Raw genomic sequence first — 18,819 nt, 5'->3', positions numbered from 1 at the left:
CCTTGCATCATTCGGCTCATCCGTTGAAATAACAGTATCATTTTCACTGTACTAAGAAAACACCATAAAATTGCATTCACTGATTCCTGCATTTTCATCATCCAAACAGTTAACTGAAGAGTGTGTCTAAGCAGTGTATATGCAGCTTAACAATACAAAGATCAATTACATTTAGCTGGTTATCGCAACATATGTTCAGAAAATATCTTAATTTTGTGAACGGCACAATAGTGCTTTTAATTTTCAAGTCATCTCACTTCGTTAAGTTTTGTAGAAATGTCTGAAACACTTGTTTTCATTTGTTTAATTTTTTTCCCCAAAAAAACTCATTTGCAAAATTGTCACAGGAACAAATTCAAAGATGTGTTTAGTATGTGTAAGAACACTGCTTCATCTAAATTCATATGATTTTGATAGTGAATTCTGTAAGCCATTGTGAAATTAATGGTAATGCCCCTCACACTTTGTTGTGTGGCTATATTGTGTCTAACCCAGGAAAAACAAGCACCACCATGAAGAAACCAGATCAGTGAGATCTTATGACTGTTAAATTACTTAACGGAAAACAACACAGTGCAACAACTGAAATGCGTACAAAAATAATTACAGCTTATTTTTTTTTCCATAAAAACATTTTGATGTCTTTACAAATAGAGCGGGTTTGATTAACGCCTCGGCGAGTGTATTGATAAGCCAGTCATCAGCTGAAACTGGTAAATGTTTGGGGTTCTGTGGATGACAAATTGAAAAGCAGAATGTGCAAATGGGATCAAACAATGACTATTAAGGTGAGCATTCCTTACCTCATAGATGGGCTGATGGAGGTTGGAGTCCCTTTAAAAACAGGACAGTCAAGGCATTTAATATTCTGAGAACATCAAACCAAGTATGTACAAACTCGGGGCAGAAAACACTACAACACTTACTGTGTCCATGTCCGAGTAGAGGGCTGTGGCTAGAAAAAGAAGTGGTCGATCCAGGAGTCTGAGCAAAACATACCATACACATTTTCCTCAAATCTAGCCACATAGTTACAATAAAGTTGATTAAAACATGAATTTTGCATAGGCCCCAGCTCCATGAGGACAGATTAGTGTACAGTAGAGCGTTTTGTTCATATAAATTGATTATATGCAATAGAATAATCCTGGTACTTAACTGTACGGGATGCAAGACCTCTGTTTCTGGTCCACATTGGGGAATCTGCCGAATCTAGGTGACTGAAAACCACAAAAACACTATGGATCCCAAGATGATGTAAAGCTTTTTGTTATGTTTGGGGCTTTATACCAAACTATAATTAAGGCTACTGTGTCAAACATACCTCATAGTTCTTAAATGAGGGGTAACTGGAGATAGAAAACAAGTTGAACTTGAATATAGATGATTAGATTGATCAACAATACAATGGACCCCCGAATACTTGTGGTTCGGCACCTGCATTGTCAACAAACTGCTCTTTTTTCCCCCCCAATTTAAACATTTTATTTTTTGTTTCAGTTTTTTTTTTTTGGGGGGGGGGACTTCCGGTATTTGCGATCCATACTGCTCCCTGTACCCCGCGAATAGCGGAGGTCCACTGTATCTTAAAAAGATTGGCATTCCAGTTAGAGAACAAACTTCCACAAAGGCCAAAAATACCCATCGCTTGCAATTATAATAGAAGGAAAATTTGGAGGATCACTCTACAACTGTATTTGGATCAACACTATAATGTAATACTGTTTATCTTAAAAACACCCCTCTACAGAGTTTCATGGGAAATTGGTATGGGAAGTTTTTCCTTAATCCTGCCAAGTTACAAACAAATGATAGAAACAAAATAACTTTATAGGAAGAAATAATTGGATGACTGGGATTACCTGGAGAAGTGACAGCCACAGGGAGAGAGATCCTTTGAACACTGTATATGAGACACAAATGTGTTACAGCCTCAACAGAAGTCATGAATTGTGAGAAGTAAATTGGTTTATACCCATTTGTCTGAAATTGTCCTGGAGAACCCTATGGAGAGCAGACTTCTATCAAACAACTATTCCAAGCAGTTTTTTTGTTTTTTTTTTAACTACAAGAGTACGTACCCTCCTCTGCGAAAGAGGCTTTTTTAGCTCTGCCATCTCTCTTTTTAGCTCCATATTTTGACTTTTAAGATCAGCATTCTCTCTCTTCAATTCAGCTATTTGCCTTAATGACAAAAAAAATAATAAAAAAACAAAAGTGACCATCCCAGGAAATATTTTGCCACATTTATGGGAACAATGAATACATCCTTAAGTCACCTGTAACTCTGTTGAGTGACTTCTTTCAGACGTTTTTCCAGTTCAACTGACTGGTGCTTGAAGTACGCTGTTGCTCTCTCCATTTGTGTCCGTTGAAAATCGGCAATCTGAGGGAGTACCCACCTTTAGACGACGTTCACTTTCAGATATAAATTCGGGGCTTTATTGGGTCATCAACCAGGTTAAATGGCACAGAGAATGACAGAGCTTTTAAAAAGAACATAAAGCGAAAGGGCTTTGGGTAAACATACCTGTGAAATGTGTTCGAGCCGTGACTGGATGAGCTTCACAGGATCCATGAAAAACACCTTTTCCTGTGGTTTCATCTAAAACAGAAAGCCTTTTTTTTTTTTTTAAACAAACAATTAAGAATAGTTCTTACACCTTATTAACATTCAAATTTCCAAATATTCTTGACATTCAGCAATTTTTTCCCCCTGTTTTTGACCTGTTCTTTTATGAGAACCAAATCTAAACAGCGTTAACACATACAGTACAGTTGTAGGATAATGCGGTATTTAATTTATTCCCAAATGTTCCATTTCCAATCACCCATTTAACATTCTGCTACAGCACACGTCAAGATTATGAGAATGCGAGTGTAAAACAAAAAAACAGTCAGTATGTGGTGTGACCACTATTTGCAACATATTCACTGCGCAGGTGTGTCTTAGGCAACCCACAAAAAAAAGGCCACTTTAAAATGTGCAGTTTTACACTATTAGGGGAGGGGGTGGGGTCCGAAAACCAGTCAGTATCTGGTCTGACCACCATTTGCCTAACGCAGTGCATCACGTCCTTGTGGCCTGTGGAATGTTGCTCTACTGGATATTGCCAGGAACTACAACACGCTGCCGTATACGCCGATCCAGAAAATCCCAAACATGCTCAATGGGTGGCATGTCCGGTGTGTATGCTGGCCATGCGAGAACTGTGATGTTTTCAGCTTCCAGGTTATTGTGTGCAGATCCTTGCAACATCAGGCGGCGCACAATCATGCTCCAACATGACGGGATGATCGTGGATGAATGGCACAACTGATGAACTATGCATAATTAATGTGTTGCACTGCGGGAGGAAAATAGTGGTCACACCACATACTGACTGGTTTTCGGACCCCTAGGCTACCGCAATACAATAAAAATGCACATTTTAGAGTGATCTTTTTTTTTTTTGTGGGCATCGTAAGGCACACCTGTGCAATAATCATCAGCATCTTGATCTGCCACAACTGTGAGTTGGATGGATTATCTCAGCAAATAAAAAGTACTCATGAACAAAGGCCTTTTGTGTATGTAGAGAAAGATCTTTGAGTTCAGCTCATAAAAAATAGTAGCAAAAGTAGGAGTGTTGTATTTATACTTTGGTTCAGTATAATTAGTTTCCTTCAGCGGGCCTGTCAGACCGTGAAAGTCATATTAATTTACTTATTTAACCCCAAAAAATTAGCGTGAAAGTTCATGGAAAATAGTGGCAACCAAATATGCATACTATTGTTCTTAAAAGTGATGAAAAATTGCGATTTTGGTACAGATTTCATGCCAAAATGAAACGCAAAAATCCATTTAGCAAGAATCACAAAGTAGACACACTTTGCTTTCATATGCAACAAAAAGTAATGTGATGGGCTGAATCTAGACTTGAGGTTAACGCATGTGCCCTAAGTATACGTTACACCACAACCTAGTTTTGTCTGCCTATTTGAAAAGTGTCATCTACAGATGACTTTGTTGTCAAACCAATACCTATTCACACTGTTCTGCCAAAAAAAAAAACTGATTAAAAACTGCTGTAATATGTTGAGAAAGTTACTTGTAAAATTTGACATAACATATTACAGTATAATACTAGTTGTGGTAGTTGGCCCCACAATATTTACATTCAACATTTGAAAATTTAAAATAATAACAAATGAATCACTTTTATATTCTAGGCATTATGTGCAATTAACGAGTACACGTGCTGAGTGACATCATGATCAATCGGCGGTGCTACTATAATGATTGAAATCTATGAAAGGAGACTGAGCAGGGAGGCGGAGCATAATTAAAATCCCAAATTACAGAGAGTGGATTAATACAAGAAGACGATATACAGTAACGAACAGTTTTTTCCCTCCGTTTTCAATTAAGCAGCCTATAAATCAGATGGAATAGGCTCCAGGTTCCCCTGGACTCTGAACAGTATCAGTCGTATAAAAAGTGGATGGATACATGCATGCATCTGTTAAGAGAAACTGAGAGGTCAGACTGGTCCGAAACTACAGCAATGTCAATGCTTAACACAAATAAAAGTTGTCTGATTTAACAAGTTTTGATACAAACATTTTCTGATGCTTTTACCACCTGGCAAAGTTTGTACAAGTACTAAACACAACTTAGTACTGTTAACATTGTTATATTAATCCATCGGTGTTCTAGATCAATAAAGGTGATTTTGAAGTTGCAATGGCAAAGACAAATATGCTTCTATCAAACTGGGTGCTACTGTACTGTATATTGTTCATGTTAAATTAAAACATTGTCACGAGTGATGCACCCAAAAATGTGGCCAAAAGTGCATTTTCGGTGTCAGACCGAAAGACCTTTGTGACAGACACAAAACGGCCGAAACAGGATGTTGCTATGACGAAAGCAAATACTGTGGCCAGTTAACACTATAATTGTTTATAAAAAAATAAAAAATAAAAATAAAAAAAATAAAAACCTGAAAGAACACAGGTAATCTGTAACTGTACAGTTTGCTGCACGAACGATTTACGGCTGCGTCGGGAGAAGCAAAGTGAAACACATTAGGTGCCTTTAAAAACAGGTCAGACAATAGGACATTTCAAACTCGGACATAAAAACATCATCAGTGAACTCAACGTTAATAGCTACAAAAATGTAAACGATGTGGGCTTTCAAAGCAGTGTTGTAGCAGAGAGTAACCATTTGGAAGAGCACAATAGCAGGCAAATTAATAAGTGTCTGGAAAACAAATACTGTAATACACAATAACGCTAGACAGCCACACAGGGACCGGAACCTGAAAATTAAAACTGGACGTGGGAGGAAACCGGAGTATCCGGAGAAAACCCACACAGTCACAACATGCAAACTCCACACAGGCGAGGCCGGATTTGAACCCAGGTCCTCAGAACTGTGAGGCTCACCAGTCATCCAGTCCAGCCTTCCTGTCCCACGGTAATGTTCTTGACATAATTTTAAAAATATGGAAATTCCGAAATTGTTCTCAATTTCTATAGGTTGCCAGCTCTACAGTTATAGCCGTAAATGCAGTTTTACTAATAATTGGCATAGTTATTTTGTTATTTTGTTTCGGCTTTCAGCCTCGGGCTCCTCATTTTCGGTCAAGAATTTTCATTAACTGCAAGTTTTAAGCGACATTAGATTTGTAGTTTCATCAAGGTTGAACTATTATCAAAAGTATTTGTGTGTGTTTGTCAGTCTGTTTGCTAGTTAGCAGGCTAATTCCTGGTTCAAAACAGAAAAGGTGGTGCCATTCAGGTTTGTGGGGGTCAGTGCTTCCAATGATGCCATAGTGACTCATGTTGTGAAAATAAATTCACCAACAACAAAGTTCTATTTTGTATCTGCTGCGTACTCCTATTAATGGTACCACCCTTCTCTTTTCATAAGTAAATATATGGACCAATTTGGCTCTTATTGTAAATACGTAAACTAAATTGTGCATAATGCCTTAAATGGAGCATTACATTCTTTTCTAAGAGCTTAACTGTCTGGATGTGATCGACTCGCCACAACACAACATCCCGAAGGTAACGATCACCAACCTGATCTGTGATGGGCCGATAATTACAGCTGTTTCCGCATATGACACATCGCTCTAAGGGAACATGCACAATCACAAGAGATGGGACTCAAATGATGTTGTCAATCCATCATTATTACAAGGCATCAGAATGTTATCAAAACAGATAAGACTTGCCAGCTTTAATGCAGGCCTCGCAGCAGATGTGTCCACAGCTGGACACTGCAAACTTTGATCCTGATCTTGAGAAGCACTGGTTACAGTGGAACCAATCCATTTGTGCACCTCTAATGTTATCTAGTTTACCTGCAAAAAGTAAAACTAGTCAGACTCAGCAAAGTCCTAATAACTTGAACCTTACATTTCCAATACATTTATGTACTTCTATTTAAGTATGTCATGACTAATTATCTTTGAGTATACACAAAATTATCTCCCTATAACACAACGTATTCATAATAGCTAATATCTCACAGCCTTCACGTGTTAGCTTAAAGAATTGTTGCTACTTTAAGTTTTCAAATCTTACACCTATTCACGTGTAGCTACAGACAGAAACTGCTTAACATGCGGTTACATAAAAATAATAATAATAATAATAACATTTTAGCCATCTTACCTGCTGCAAATGTGAGAAGTGGCAGACAAACATTGACAAGAGTTGAGCTAGCAGCTGTTAGCCGGCTAGCAGTAGCTCGTGAGGCTGTTGACTAAGTTATGACTGAACTCCGGGATGAATGCAAATACGCCACATAGCAGTGAAAAAAAATTATATTTACCAGTCAACGAGTTTGCGCGTCTTTCCAACACTGGTTAACAAAAATAAAACACGCAAAACAATGTGCTACACACAAAAAAAAACAGTATATTATCATAATTTTGTGAAGTCAGACATACTGTGCATCCATACAGGGAGCCAATATTCATGAATTCTGACCCTGGAAAGTACGAAGAAATAAAACTGTTCCATTATAAATATGCAAGTGTTGCCTTCTCGGCCATTTTGTCCTCTGCTTCTTGATAACCTGGCCTAATTTTTTTCCTTTCCATCCTCATAGTGAGGATATAACTTCACAGGTGAATTGAAGCCTATCCGAGCTAACGGGCAAGAGACGGCGTACGCCACTCAAATTTATGCCTATGGATTTCAAACCCAAACACTCAGGACTGCGAGGCAGATGTGCCACCCACTTATCACTGTGCTGAAAATGTTCCCGTTTTCTGATCAAAATAAAAGGCCCGATTGTTGGACGTCACCGAAAGATTATCTTGACCGATTATGCCGTCGTGTGGGATGAGTTTCCCCCCCCCCGCCTCAATCTGCTAAGGAAGCAGCAAGGGAAGACAATCACACAAACCCCGTTCAGTATTTATGATCCTTTGTGTGGCCAACACCAAGTTAGGCTGAGCCAAGGACTCAGTGATTGTGATGAAATTGAACGATTGCCACTTGGGGAAGCAACATTAAGTTTGCGCTGTTGACTGACTCGACAAACTCTTATGTTGAGTCTTTGTATGATGTCGCCCCGAGTTGGCAACTACAATGTAGTTACCAAGGAAGCAGTTGGTCTCTGCATTAGACATCTGGTTTGGAGGAGAATAGACTGTGGGTGTAGTGTGTTGGTTGGGGTCATGGTGTAGATAACACCACACACACCCAGAACACTTGTCATGCGTGTGTGGTTGGGGGGGGGGGGGGGGGGGGGGGGGGGTAGCGAAAATATGGTACATTTAGAGATTTTAGAAATCAGGGTATGCAACCTAAACTTTTACTTTGTGAATGTTTGAAAAGCTTGGCCTTCCCCAAAAATGTAACTTGCGAGCGTACCCATTTGCATTTGTGCACGCTGACGAGTTTTATTTGCAATCCTTGAGCCACATGTGTAGCATGCGAAAACCCAACAAGAGCCAAGTTGAACTGCACTTGTAGTCACACCCAACAACCATACTGCGATGCATGAATCATAACAGACATTCCAGTTTTTTTTTTTTTAAAGTTTTAATTGGATATACATAGCTCAGGCAAGAAAAAAATGGGTTGACAATGATGCAACTTGTGGAAAAGCCCTCCCATTGAATCATCTGGTCAATTCCTGTTGGAAAGAATAAGTTATGCAGGGAAAGTCTACACATCATAGGAAGATTCTGCTTACTTCAGTGATAGTCAGGGGTCCAAGGACTGCATTCTGGATGATTCCATGTTTCCCTGCAAGCACAAAGTACTTTCAGACCAGTAAAATGTATCCAGCCCAAAAAAAAAAAAAAAAAAAAAAAAAAAAAGAAAAAAAAATACCTGAAGTTACACTCCTTGACCACCTGGATTTGCAACTAGTTTCACAACAGTCGCACAACTTGCTATGAGTGGGGTTGTCCAGCAGCTCCCAACTAAAAAGAGGCATTTAAGATTTGTTAAATTGAGCAATGTGTAGCAATCACTGCTTTAAAACATTTCTATTCCCTTGGAAAAGGAACACGTCAACAAAAAGTTTCTCAAAGCAAAAATCAGTCTGCGCATTACCCATGGCCTTTGACAAAGTTGCACGCCTTCTTCGTGTTGTCAATACCAGCTGGATCCCAAGCTACAAGTCTACAGTGGATAAACACCTGTTGAGAAGAGCATGCACAGGACCAGTCAACAAATTGAGAAAAAAATAAATAAAAATAGTAAAAGAAAAGTTACCTCTTCTTCCACAGCAAATCTAAATGCCTGAAGTGATAGTCTAATTTCTGACGGCACCTGCCTTGGTTCAAATTTGGAACGAGACACCTTACTGTCCAAAAGACATCTATTAAAGAAATAAAGTTCAATATCATATTGTGCTAGTTTGACCCATTAGAGCAGCTTTATGACAGTACCCTTTATTGCCAATAATGTTGTAAACATGGTCAGGCTGGCGATCTGGTGTCGTGGTGGCGATGCACTCCTCCATCAGCAGGAGCAATGGCTGATGGGTATTTTCAGCCACACGAGCCATGATTGGGATGAATGAACCGAGAGTAAAACGGGTGGCTTCAGCTGGGCCAGAGAAGTCATCTTCAAAAAAATAAAAAAACAATTAGGGCAATGAGGCTAAGCACAAAAGTGTCATTTTAGCCATTAACCCACCATTCATCAGTGCCATATGGAACATTAGATCTGATTTGCCATAGGTTGAGAACACTGGGTCATAGCGGAGTGGGGACCAGCCTTTTGGCCTGTAAAATGTTTAGTGCAATAATGAATTAAATTAAAAACAGTAAAATAGTGAAAGTGAGCACTTTAGGGTTACAATTGAGAGCAGAACCACTTTATATACACACACACATATACCAACCTGTCAAATATGCAAACAACAGGATGAACAAAGGTTTGCACTTGAGAACCAGGAGACAAATAAGTCAGGTCATTGGTGTGCACTACCTGGTTCCCGGTGACCTGTTAGATAGATCAAGACTGGGAGTGTTAAGGCATAAAAAAAAAATGACAAGGCAGTGGCATGAACAGGCACCCAGTACTCACCAGTGTCCTGAAGTTACAGTCTGTATACTCGACACTGAAAGTTGCCTCCCGGGCAGAGACGCTGGTGGGAACACAGGTCCCCAAACGGAAAAGCGACGGATCAGCATGGTGTCGGCTTTCCGTCCATACCAGCGACACAAACTCAGACCTACAGTCCAGCTTGACATCTTGTGAGCAAGAAAGATACAATAATTGAGAAAAACTAAAACCACCACAACACGACATTACAAATAGACACAAATTACAAATATAGCTATATATCCTTCTTGCCAACCCAACATTACCTGCATACACTGAAATGGAAGCAACGAAGCTCAAGAGCAATGCACTATGCCAAATGAAAGCCATCACGACTGAACATGTGGTTGGTACACCAAGGCTGTTTTTATTCACTCTGATTGGAAGGTGAAAATCAAGTCAAACTGTTTCACCTGGTGTGTGCCAAGCAGGACAGGTGCACCTGATTACCGTGAGTGCTTTCCACGGTCCGTGTTAGTGCACTGCAGGATTTCCCATGTTGTCATACATTTATCTAATAACATCAAAATAATGTAAACAATTGAAATGAAATACAGTACGTAATTCTCACCGGAGATTCAGATTATTATTATTATTATGCATTATGTGTGCAGATAGCTGCAGGTGTGTTTTACTAGTCGAACTTGCTTGCTTTTACCAACCAATCAGGGCATGGAAAAATGCTGACATCATTGCGGGCCAGCTCGCACATTTGAAATCTGTTGGGTAAAGAAACAGTCTCATTGCAAATATGGTTTATCAGCTACCACGACCGATTCTGCAGGCCGTATGCCGGGGGTCACCAACATTGTGCCCGCAGGCCTGTTCTAAAAAAAGCTCACCAGTAATGGGATATTGTGATTTCCTAAACATGTTGTATAAGTGATCCTTTGAAAATGTAAACCCTTTAGATTCTAAGAAATAAACGGGTGCATATTTTTATTTATCTGTTTCCTACCTTGTTAAATTATCATTGATAATTATGATTAACATGATCAGGGTCTTCACATAGTTTGTTTGATTATTAATTATAACATAATTAAAGGTCATTTGAACAAATTTGGTATTTCTGATGTGTTTATGAAACTGGTAGACCTTTGAATTAATCAGCATCCAAGAGGTAGCTTTCAGTTTCAAAAAGGTTGGTGACCCCAAAAAGCAAAACTCTAATATCTACATGAAGACAATCGACTGTGGGGAATACATTTCCACAATTTCATAGAAGAAATATTATAATTTAGGCTGTTTTAGCTGTTTTCCGCCATAATTTCTGCATTCCTTTTCTTTTTAATTAATGTATCTAATGAAAATGTTTTTTCATGTTAACTGAAGACTCGAAATTGCCCGTAGGTGTGAACGGTTGTTGTTTTTTTTTTTGCTATGTGCCCTGCGATTGGATGGTGACCAGTCCAAAGTGTAACCCGCCTCTCGCCCAGAGTCAGCTGCGATAGGCTCCAGCATGCCCGCGACCCTAGTGAGGATAAGCGGTATAGAAAATGAATGAATTCAGATTTGATCAAATAACTTAATTCATAATAATAATAAAACATCACTGATAACCAGCATTGGTTCAGTTCCCACTGTGGGAATAGAGCGAAGGCTTGTCTGTCTCTATACAGGCACCTGAAAGTGCCCTGCGACTAACTGGAGACCAGTCCATGGTGTAGTCCACCTTTTTCCTCAAAGTCAGCTGGTATTGACTCCATCTTATCTTTATACGATGGTCCAGTCCAATTGGGTCCGACGGGGCACACCCTGAACTGGTCGCCAGCCAATCCGAGTGCCCATATAGACCAAAAAAAAAAAAAACACTCACTAACAATCACACCTACGGACAATTTATCCTTCACGTAACCTACCTACTTTTTGCAATGTGGGATGAAAACCCAGATGACACTAGATTTTTCCAATTTATTTTTTTAGAGATTCCAACATTTTCTACTACGTTTATCCTGTTTTAGTGTCTCTCTCAGTTGACTTTGGGCAAAAGGTGGACTACACCCTGGACTGGTCGTCTGTCAATTATGGCCACATACCGAGCCACACGACTCTTCACACTCACGCCATGCTCAGTTTCACGTTAATACATGGTCATACATTATACGCATAGACTTAAAGCGGATATTACATCAAATATGAATTCAAATGAACTAAATGAAAACGTTCACGCAAGACAGACGTCCTTCACGGTTCTGCCACTCAATTGCTGACTTTAGTTTAGTTTATCAGTTTATTTTTGAAAGGGGACAATGCAATTTCATAAAACACATGAAGTACACATGGTTAAAAAAGCCAGAATTAGCCAGAAGGCTAGTTTTCATCTGTAGTCCCCTGGCCATGATGTAAAAAAGCAGTAAAATACATCTACAAGACAATATAATACAGGATACATAATCAATATATATACTATACTATTAAGAGAGAATAAAACCATAATTATTTTGATCATAACAAAAAGACAACATAACATACTTGTATTTTAGTGTTGGCAGCTATAGGTGTTAACTAGCCACATTTTCAGTTTTTTTGTGAAGGCCTTGTATGTTGTAAGCAGTTTAACCTCCTCGGGTACTGAGTTCCACTCACCAGCGCTCCTCACTGACCAGGCTGACTTACTGAAAGTGCTCCTGCGCAGAGGAATGAGACAGTCACCTCTGACAGAGCCTCGAGTGACACGCTCAGAGCTGTTTCTTTGGCTGATGAACTCAGCCAGAGGAGCTGGGACCAAATCATGCAGTACTTTATAAATCAAATTTAAATCTGCAAATATGTGAAGACTGTCCCAGTTTAAAAGACTGTATTTTTTTTAAATTCCACAGTGATGATAGTGCCTTGGTTTTTTTATCCATCACTTTAATTACTTGTTTGTACAAAACTTCCAATGTTTTTTTTGCATTCTGACCAGCCTGGGACCAACTGGTTATGCAATAGTTAAAGTGACTAAGAATCATCGAATGCAGGTAAATTTTTGCAGCTTCAGTTGACATTTCATTCCGAATTGCACGAAAATTTGCGAGGTTTAATTTGATATTTTTACACAATTTGTCAATATGGGCTTTAAAGGAAAGCTGTGAATCTATTATTAACCCAAGATATTTGTATTGGCTGACAATTTGCATTTTTTTTCCATTAACAAGTATGTCGGGGTCAGGTGATACTCTATTTGTTTTAGTGAAATACATGCCTACAGTTTTAGAAACGTTTAGCTGTAGACAGCACTCCTGCAACCAAGTTGTGACACAGGACATTGTATTAGTGAGTTTAGCAGGAACAGTATCTTTGGAGCGACCATGAACAAAGAAAACTGTGTCGTCTGCATACATTACGCACTCTGCTTCAGAGCAAACAGTGGGCAAATCGTTGATATAAAGACTAAATAAAAGGGGGCCCAATATTGATCCCTGAGGGACTCCAGAGGTTAGCCTAAGAGACTCTGATCTGTAGTTGTTAACTGATACAGATTGTGTTCGGTCATGCAGATATGATTCAATCCAGCTCACAGCTTTGCGAGAGAAGTTAAATTTTGAGAGCTTGGTAAGAAGAACAGAGTGATTTACTGTATCGAAAGCTTTCCTGAGGTCCAAGAACACCGCCCCTACAACTCCACCCTTGTCGAGAGATTTTATTTTCTCAATGAAGAGGCATGTAGCCATTTCAGTGGAATGCTTGGATCTGAAACCAAACTGCATGACGTGGAGAGAGGGGGAGCTGCTGATTAAATAATGGACAATCTGCTCTGACACCCATTTTTCTGCAATTTTGAAAATGGCCGGAAGAATGCTTATAGGTCGGTAGTTATTCAGAGAAGTTGAGTCACCGGATTTAAAGACAGGGGTAACAATAACAGATTTCCAGGCCTTTGGAAAGTGACCAGATGAAATTGAAAGATTAATGATAGAGGCAATAGGAGGAGCAAGAGTTGAACCTAGATCTTTGAGCATGCTCGTGTCCATTCCAAAAACATCCTTTGCCTTAGATGGTTTGAGTGAATGAATTAAATCGATAACTTTGGTCTCAGTAATATTTGTAATAGTAAAGAACTGCGTTGCAGACAATGCAGGGTATTCCTTCATTTGTTTTACTGCAAACTTAGAAGAGATTTCTGACACAGATTCAATGAAGTAGTTGTGATGGCTGATGCTTTCAACTTGAGGTTCCATCAGGAGGTTTCCATTTAATTGAATTTGCATTAGTTTTGTTTTGTTATTTTGTGTATCACCCAATAGTTTAATATAATTCCAGGTTATTTTTTAACTTTAGAGTTCAAGAAGTCAATTTAACAAAAGTATGCATTCAAAATTAGCAGTACACTTTTGTGCATATTAACAAGCAAACTATTTTTTGAATCTTGAAACCTGGGGAATAAAAATAAATAAATAAAGCACCTTACACCCCATGCCATGGTTGATTCCTAAACAATTTGTAGTATTGCTCAGCGAGTTGTTTTGTAATTTTTCCCCAGAGTGAAAAATCATTTAGACAGCATGAATTTGAGATCAAAAGCGTTTCACGGTCTATGATTAAAGCATGTCCAAACAGTTGAAGTCATCTTTCCATTTTCGGAACCGCTTAGCCTCACTTGGGTTGCAGGCACGCCGGAGCCTAAGCCCAGCAGACTCTGGGCGAGAGGTAGGGAAATAGCACAGTTTTAAAAAGGTTTGAAAAGAATATTTCTGCATACCCTGTGGCACTATGCTACCTTTTGCAGGGCAGTCTTGGTACTACGTAGTTTGGGTTGTTGGGAGGCACACATTTTGAGTTCTGTTAAAAAATGTGTTCCATGAACAAGGCTTCAGGATCAAATTAAAGTCACAACAGCATTTTATTTTCTGCACAATTATCTACAGTCATGCATATGACAGGGTTGGCATCAGTAGTAAAAAGGTCTTTTTTTAGGCTATCAGACTTCTTCTGTCTGACATATCCACAATGACCAAAGGTCCCAGCACTGAAAGTTGACTCAACCCCTGGGATTCTAAAAAAGGAGTAAAAAGAAAAATACAGTCATGTGGAGGCTCAACTCAAATTAGTCACGAGTATTACAAACTTACCCCGTTTAGCTCCTCTTTTGTGCCGAGATCTGCAGGTGTGATCACAGCAGCTACACAGGTTGTTCTGGGATGGGTCATCTAGTAACTCCCATCTGAGAAGAAGACATTCAGAAACACTTTCATAGGGGCATTTGTTATTATTATTATTTTTTTAGTGATGCAGTGTGCAACACTTACTCGCCAAGCTTTGAATATTGACAGGCTTTCTTGCTTTCATCAAGGACTTCAGGATCCCACGCAACAAGTTTACAGTGAATGTACACCTGAAGTCAAACCAGTCAATATAAAAAAAAAAATAAAATTGCTCAGCAGTCATTTTCACCAGCTCACCTTTCCGACACCAAACATGAACGACTGGAGGGAGAGGACAAGTGCAGATGAATGGTATCGCGGAAGGAACGCTGAATTTCCTTTGACACGATCTGAAAGACACCTGTACAAAGTGACATGCATTACAAAGCCATCTTTTTTTAGTTTAAAAAAAAAAAAAAAAAAAAAAAAAAAAAAAAAAAAAAACCTACCCTTTGTTGAGAATGATGGGATAAACCTGCTGTTGCGGTCGCAGCTGTGCAGTGGGGGCTGCTACACATTCCTCCATGAAGAGACGTAACGGTTGATGGGCTTTCTGCTCCACAGCCGCCCAGATCGGCATGAACGAGCCCAGCGGGATTACGTTGGATTTTGCTATGCCGGACATTTGTGCTGTGTAGGAGGACATTGATACTCAGAAAATGCATGTGTCGTTAGCACGAAGAAGTTTGATATATACCATTGAGGAGTGCCATGTGGAAGACAAGGCCACCCCGGCCTGTAGACACACTGGCACCTGGGGTCAAGAATGAAGGAATCCACCCATCTGGCCTAAAACACAGTGCAAGTTTTAACTGATATCAGGAACACGATGGACAAAAACATACTGTACCTTTTCTGGACACATTCAAAGAAATACTCATAAGCCGGCGGGCTTGACTTCACCCCTGGCTTGTAAGTCAATACATTTTGATGGATAAGATGTTTTGCCGTTAACTGGAAAAGACGGACAGGTCATGAAGAAGCTTCTGATAATGCAGATAGTTTCCACCCCCCCAGCCCCTTGCCGCCCCTCTGACCTTTTTTTTAAATTTACAATCTCTGAATTTGTAGTCAAAACGTAGTTCCCAATCTCCAGTCGGTAAACCAATCATACTCGAGCGGATGCAGTTTCCAAGGAAGAGACGGTTTGAATATGGTGCCAGCTCAGGAGTGATCCTCCATGTGATGTTCACAGACTGTTTCAAACAGTCTATTTTGATAGCTGTAAAGAAAGGTGTCGTATGGGAAAAAGCTGTACACCACAATGACAAACAAAGCGTTTGTGAGCAATACCGTCATCTTCAGCGTCATCATTCTCATCAGCTGTTGCAAAAACAGCCAGGAGTATCACACCTAAGCAGAGACGGAGAAGCATGATTAAATGAGCCAATGCACCTTGCGAGCGGTATTATATGCACACTTCCTGTCTAATCACACCAATGACAAACATCTGGGGGAGCAGGAAAAGGCTTTTAGACCGCCTACTGTGTACGCGCATGACTTCCAAGTACAGGAGTGATGAACGTTTTGTACTCAAGGGCCACATTTGATTTTTAAACCACACAAGGGGGCCCAGGTCATGGATAGTGAGAGTATGAGGGAAAATTTGTTTTTAATAATAAATGTCTATCTAAAATATGTAAAATAGCTTATTTTACTACAAAAATGATGGATTTTTAAAAATCGAATCTATTATCCAAACAAATATTGAATTCATATTGCTTAATTTACTCATATAAGATAAATTAAGTAAGAAATACACAAATAAATACAATTGTACACATTTTAGGGGGGAAAAAAACGGGAAAATGAATTCAACAAATATTATAAGACTCTTGATAACTAAATGCTTTGATTGATTTAAGAACTGATTGGGTGGTATGTAGCAATGTTCTAGCATTTTCACTTTTTTTTCTTTGTTTTTGTTAACGGAGAACCCTATTAAGTACTTAAGAGCATCTTCGAACTGCGAAATTTGACATGATTGGTTATGTTTAGATAGATAATTAATAGTGCATTTAAAATTCACTATTACCTACTTAAGTAATTTAAACGCGTTTAAATGGTGAGGAAAATGTGACATTTTATATAGTCACGTTGAATCATCGGACGAGAATGTAATGTGAACATCTCTTCCGGAACGCTTAGGGTGTTACACAGGAAGTAGTCCTGAATCATCCCGGCGAGCGGTTTAGAAGTACCACCCACACGACTCTATCGCTTTATTCATTACATGTTCACATAATTTAAAGTTTTGTCCTAGTCCTCGTTCAAAATGCTGATCAAAGTGAAGGTAAGGAGCTTGTCATTTTAAGTCAAACACGAACGTTTGCTCGTTGGAGGTATCCCTTCAACATTTTCATTTTGTAGCTTCCACTGTGGTGGCTGCATTATAAACAATGCGTTTGTCGTGTTGTTTCCTACTACAACGGGTGAAGTCACTTCCCATAAATATCTTAAATGTCTCTGTCATGTAGTATTCTTCGTGCCCTACTTTGTAGAATTAAACGTGAAAAGTGAGAAACTTCCAATTCTGCTGTTCTGCTGCCTTGGGGTTCAAAAAAAGCGATACTGTAGAAGCTAGGAACAACAATAGTAGCAAAGATTTTTCAGCACACCTAAACACAAACATTCTGGATTAGTTTGTGCTACATGATGGCCTTATGTGTTCCTTCTGTTTCAGACTCTGACTGGAAAAGAAATAGAAATTGACATTGAGCCCACAGACAAGGTAATGCAGGTTAAAAACTTGGTTCTCATGAAGAAAACTCCTATTACAGATCCATGTCCTAAAATCTTTCATTGCGTTCTAGGTGGAGCGTATCAAAGAAAGGGTGGAAGAGAAGGAAGGGATACCCCCTCAACAACAAAGACTTATCTACAGCGGAAAACAGATGTGAGCTCCTTCACAGTCCATGATTATATGGAGTCTCTATATCACAGGTGTCAAACTCAAGGCCCGGCGGCCAGACTCAGCCTGCGACATCATTTTATGGGGCCCGTGAACGCAAATCATGTGCGTGAACTTCCATGTTTCCAACATTTTGTTAAAACCCCTTTCTACAGTAACTTGAACAATAGTTGGAGGCACTGTGGATGACTGATCAGCACATTTGCCTCAGAGTTCGGGTTCAAATCCGGCCTCGCCTGTGTAGAATTTGCATATTCTGCCCGTGCCAGCGTGGGGTTTCTCCGGGTACTCCGGTTTCCCCTCACATTGCAAAAATAACCACACGTGGTAGGTTAATTGATGACTAAATTGTCCGTAGGTGTGAATTGGTTCTTTGTTCATATGTGCCCTGCGATTGGCTGGCGACCAGTTCAGGGTGTACCCTGAATTGGCGCTAGCACACCCATGAACCTACTGAGAAGCAGTACGGAAAATGGATTGATGGATGAACAATAGTTGAACAAACTATTATCCTTGAATTCTGATTTTAAAACAAGATATCCATCAATTTGTTGTGTCTATGTAATAATATGCAGAGGCAATAAAAACATGTATACGGCCCTCTGAAAGAAACCGCAACTACAAAAATTTGACACCCGTTGTGGATTTCCACACTGAAACGTATCCACACCACGATTAATGGGGGTCAATTTATATCTCTGGAGGTAACTATGTCATGGCCTGAGAAACCTTTTCTTCAGCCGTATTTATGAAAAGAAAATTCTCGTGTTTCTTGTCGTTCAGGAACGATGAGAAGACGGCGGCAGACTACAAAATCCAAGGAGGCTCAGTGCTCCATCTGGTGTTGGCGTTAAGGGGAGGGAAAGCATACCACACACCCGATGTACAACTCTTAGTGTCATGAATGACGCTTGACATGATGCCAGCTGTGTGCCAACGCTTTGGTTGTCCTGACTTCATTTGACCATGTTACAATAAAAACAAAGCAACAAAATTACCCCTCCCAGATATATAAAAAAAAAAAAAGAAAGGATGCCGTGTTCCCTTTGTGAATGTTTTTGAAACCCACATTGGCATTCTCAGTTTGTTCTGTTCAGACAGGCACTTAAGAGTTTTAACAATGCTGTGGTAATTCATGCTTGTGAATAAATGCTAAAGTTGAATTTGGTGCTTTCCTCCAATGCACACACTGGTCAGAGTATAATACCAACACAC

At 39.5% G+C, this 18,819-nt stretch overlaps 3 protein-coding genes across 3 annotated transcripts; 1 reads left to right on the top strand and 2 right to left on the bottom strand.

The window, feature by feature from the left end:
• Window positions 1–307: 307 nt before the first annotated feature.
• On the bottom strand, window positions 308–6,330 carry LOC133489225 (RING finger protein 212B-like). The gene is made up of 12 exons (XM_061798098.1): window positions 6,231–6,330; window positions 6,076–6,161; window positions 2,531–2,605; window positions 2,280–2,386; window positions 2,082–2,184; window positions 1,976–2,004; window positions 1,863–1,903; window positions 1,325–1,349; window positions 1,160–1,220; window positions 927–984; window positions 804–834; window positions 308–729 (listed from the first exon to the last, which is right to left on the bottom strand). The coding sequence occupies exons 1-12, from the start codon at window positions 6,328–6,330 to the stop codon at window positions 666–668; spliced, it is 780 nt and encodes a 259-aa protein (XP_061654082.1). The 3' UTR covers window positions 308–665.
• A 1,703-nt stretch (window positions 6,331–8,033) lies between these two features.
• On the bottom strand, window positions 8,034–16,145 carry zp3f.2 (zona pellucida glycoprotein 3f, tandem duplicate 2). The gene is made up of 19 exons (XM_061798097.1): window positions 15,987–16,145; window positions 15,731–15,915; window positions 15,544–15,647; window positions 15,391–15,482; window positions 15,143–15,323; window positions 14,952–15,054; window positions 14,799–14,884; window positions 14,622–14,713; window positions 14,491–14,545; window positions 9,837–9,964; window positions 9,553–9,719; window positions 9,368–9,468; window positions 9,160–9,248; window positions 8,910–9,087; window positions 8,734–8,839; window positions 8,572–8,657; window positions 8,347–8,438; window positions 8,207–8,259; window positions 8,034–8,146 (listed from the first exon to the last, which is right to left on the bottom strand). The coding sequence occupies exons 1-19, from the start codon at window positions 16,066–16,068 to the stop codon at window positions 8,132–8,134; spliced, it is 1,995 nt and encodes a 664-aa protein (XP_061654081.1). The 5' UTR covers window positions 16,069–16,145; the 3' UTR covers window positions 8,034–8,131.
• Window positions 16,146–16,832: 687 nt separating this feature from the next.
• nedd8l (NEDD8 ubiquitin like modifier, like) lies at window positions 16,833–18,767 on the top strand. Its single transcript, XM_061797324.1, has 4 exons — window positions 16,833–16,986; window positions 17,377–17,424; window positions 17,507–17,589; window positions 18,388–18,767. Exons 1-4 carry the CDS (start codon window positions 16,969–16,971, stop codon window positions 18,506–18,508), a joined length of 270 nt encoding a protein of 89 aa, XP_061653308.1. The 5' UTR covers window positions 16,833–16,968; the 3' UTR covers window positions 18,509–18,767.
• Window positions 18,768–18,819: the final 52 nt, after the last annotated feature.

The sequence above is a fragment of the Phyllopteryx taeniolatus genome, chromosome 14 (assembly GCF_024500385.1).
Source record: "Phyllopteryx taeniolatus isolate TA_2022b chromosome 14, UOR_Ptae_1.2, whole genome shotgun sequence".
In the NCBI taxonomy this organism is placed as follows: Eukaryota; Metazoa; Chordata; class Actinopteri; order Syngnathiformes; family Syngnathidae; genus Phyllopteryx; species Phyllopteryx taeniolatus.
The sequence above is the reverse complement of the archived record's forward strand: the minus strand, read 5'-3'. Positions and strand labels throughout refer to the sequence as shown.

Excerpts from the sequence above, each read along its gene's own strand:
- LOC133489225 (XM_061798098.1), bottom strand. The coding sequence starts at position 6,330 with ATGGATTGGTTCCACTGTAACCAGTGCTTCTCAAGATCAGGATCAAAG. Across the intron at positions 6,162-6,230 it reads CGAGGCCTGCATTAAAGCTG|TCCCATCTCTTGTGATTGTG; the intron begins GCAAGTCTTATC and ends ACATCATTTGAG. Across the intron at positions 835-926 it reads TCTACTCGGACATGGACACA|GGACTCCAACCTCCATCAGC; the intron begins GTAAGTGTTGTA and ends CTGTTTTTAAAG.
- zp3f.2 (XM_061798097.1), bottom strand. The coding sequence starts at position 16,068 with ATGCTTCTCCGTCTCTGCTTAGGTGTGATACTCCTGGCTGTTTTTGCA. Across the intron at positions 15,648-15,730 it reads ATTGTAAATTTAAAAAAAAG|TTAACGGCAAAACATCTTAT; the intron begins GTCAGAGGGGCG and ends CGTCTTTTCCAG. Across the intron at positions 9,965-14,490 it reads CCTTTGGTCATTGTGGATAT|TTTTCACCTTCCAATCAGAG; the intron begins GTCAGACAGAAG and ends AGTTTGACTTGA.
- nedd8l (XM_061797324.1), top strand. Across the intron at positions 17,425-17,506 it reads ACATTGAGCCCACAGACAAG|GTGGAGCGTATCAAAGAAAG; the intron begins GTAATGCAGGTT and ends ATTGCGTTCTAG. Across the intron at positions 17,590-18,387 it reads ATCTACAGCGGAAAACAGAT|GAACGATGAGAAGACGGCGG; the intron begins GTGAGCTCCTTC and ends CTTGTCGTTCAG.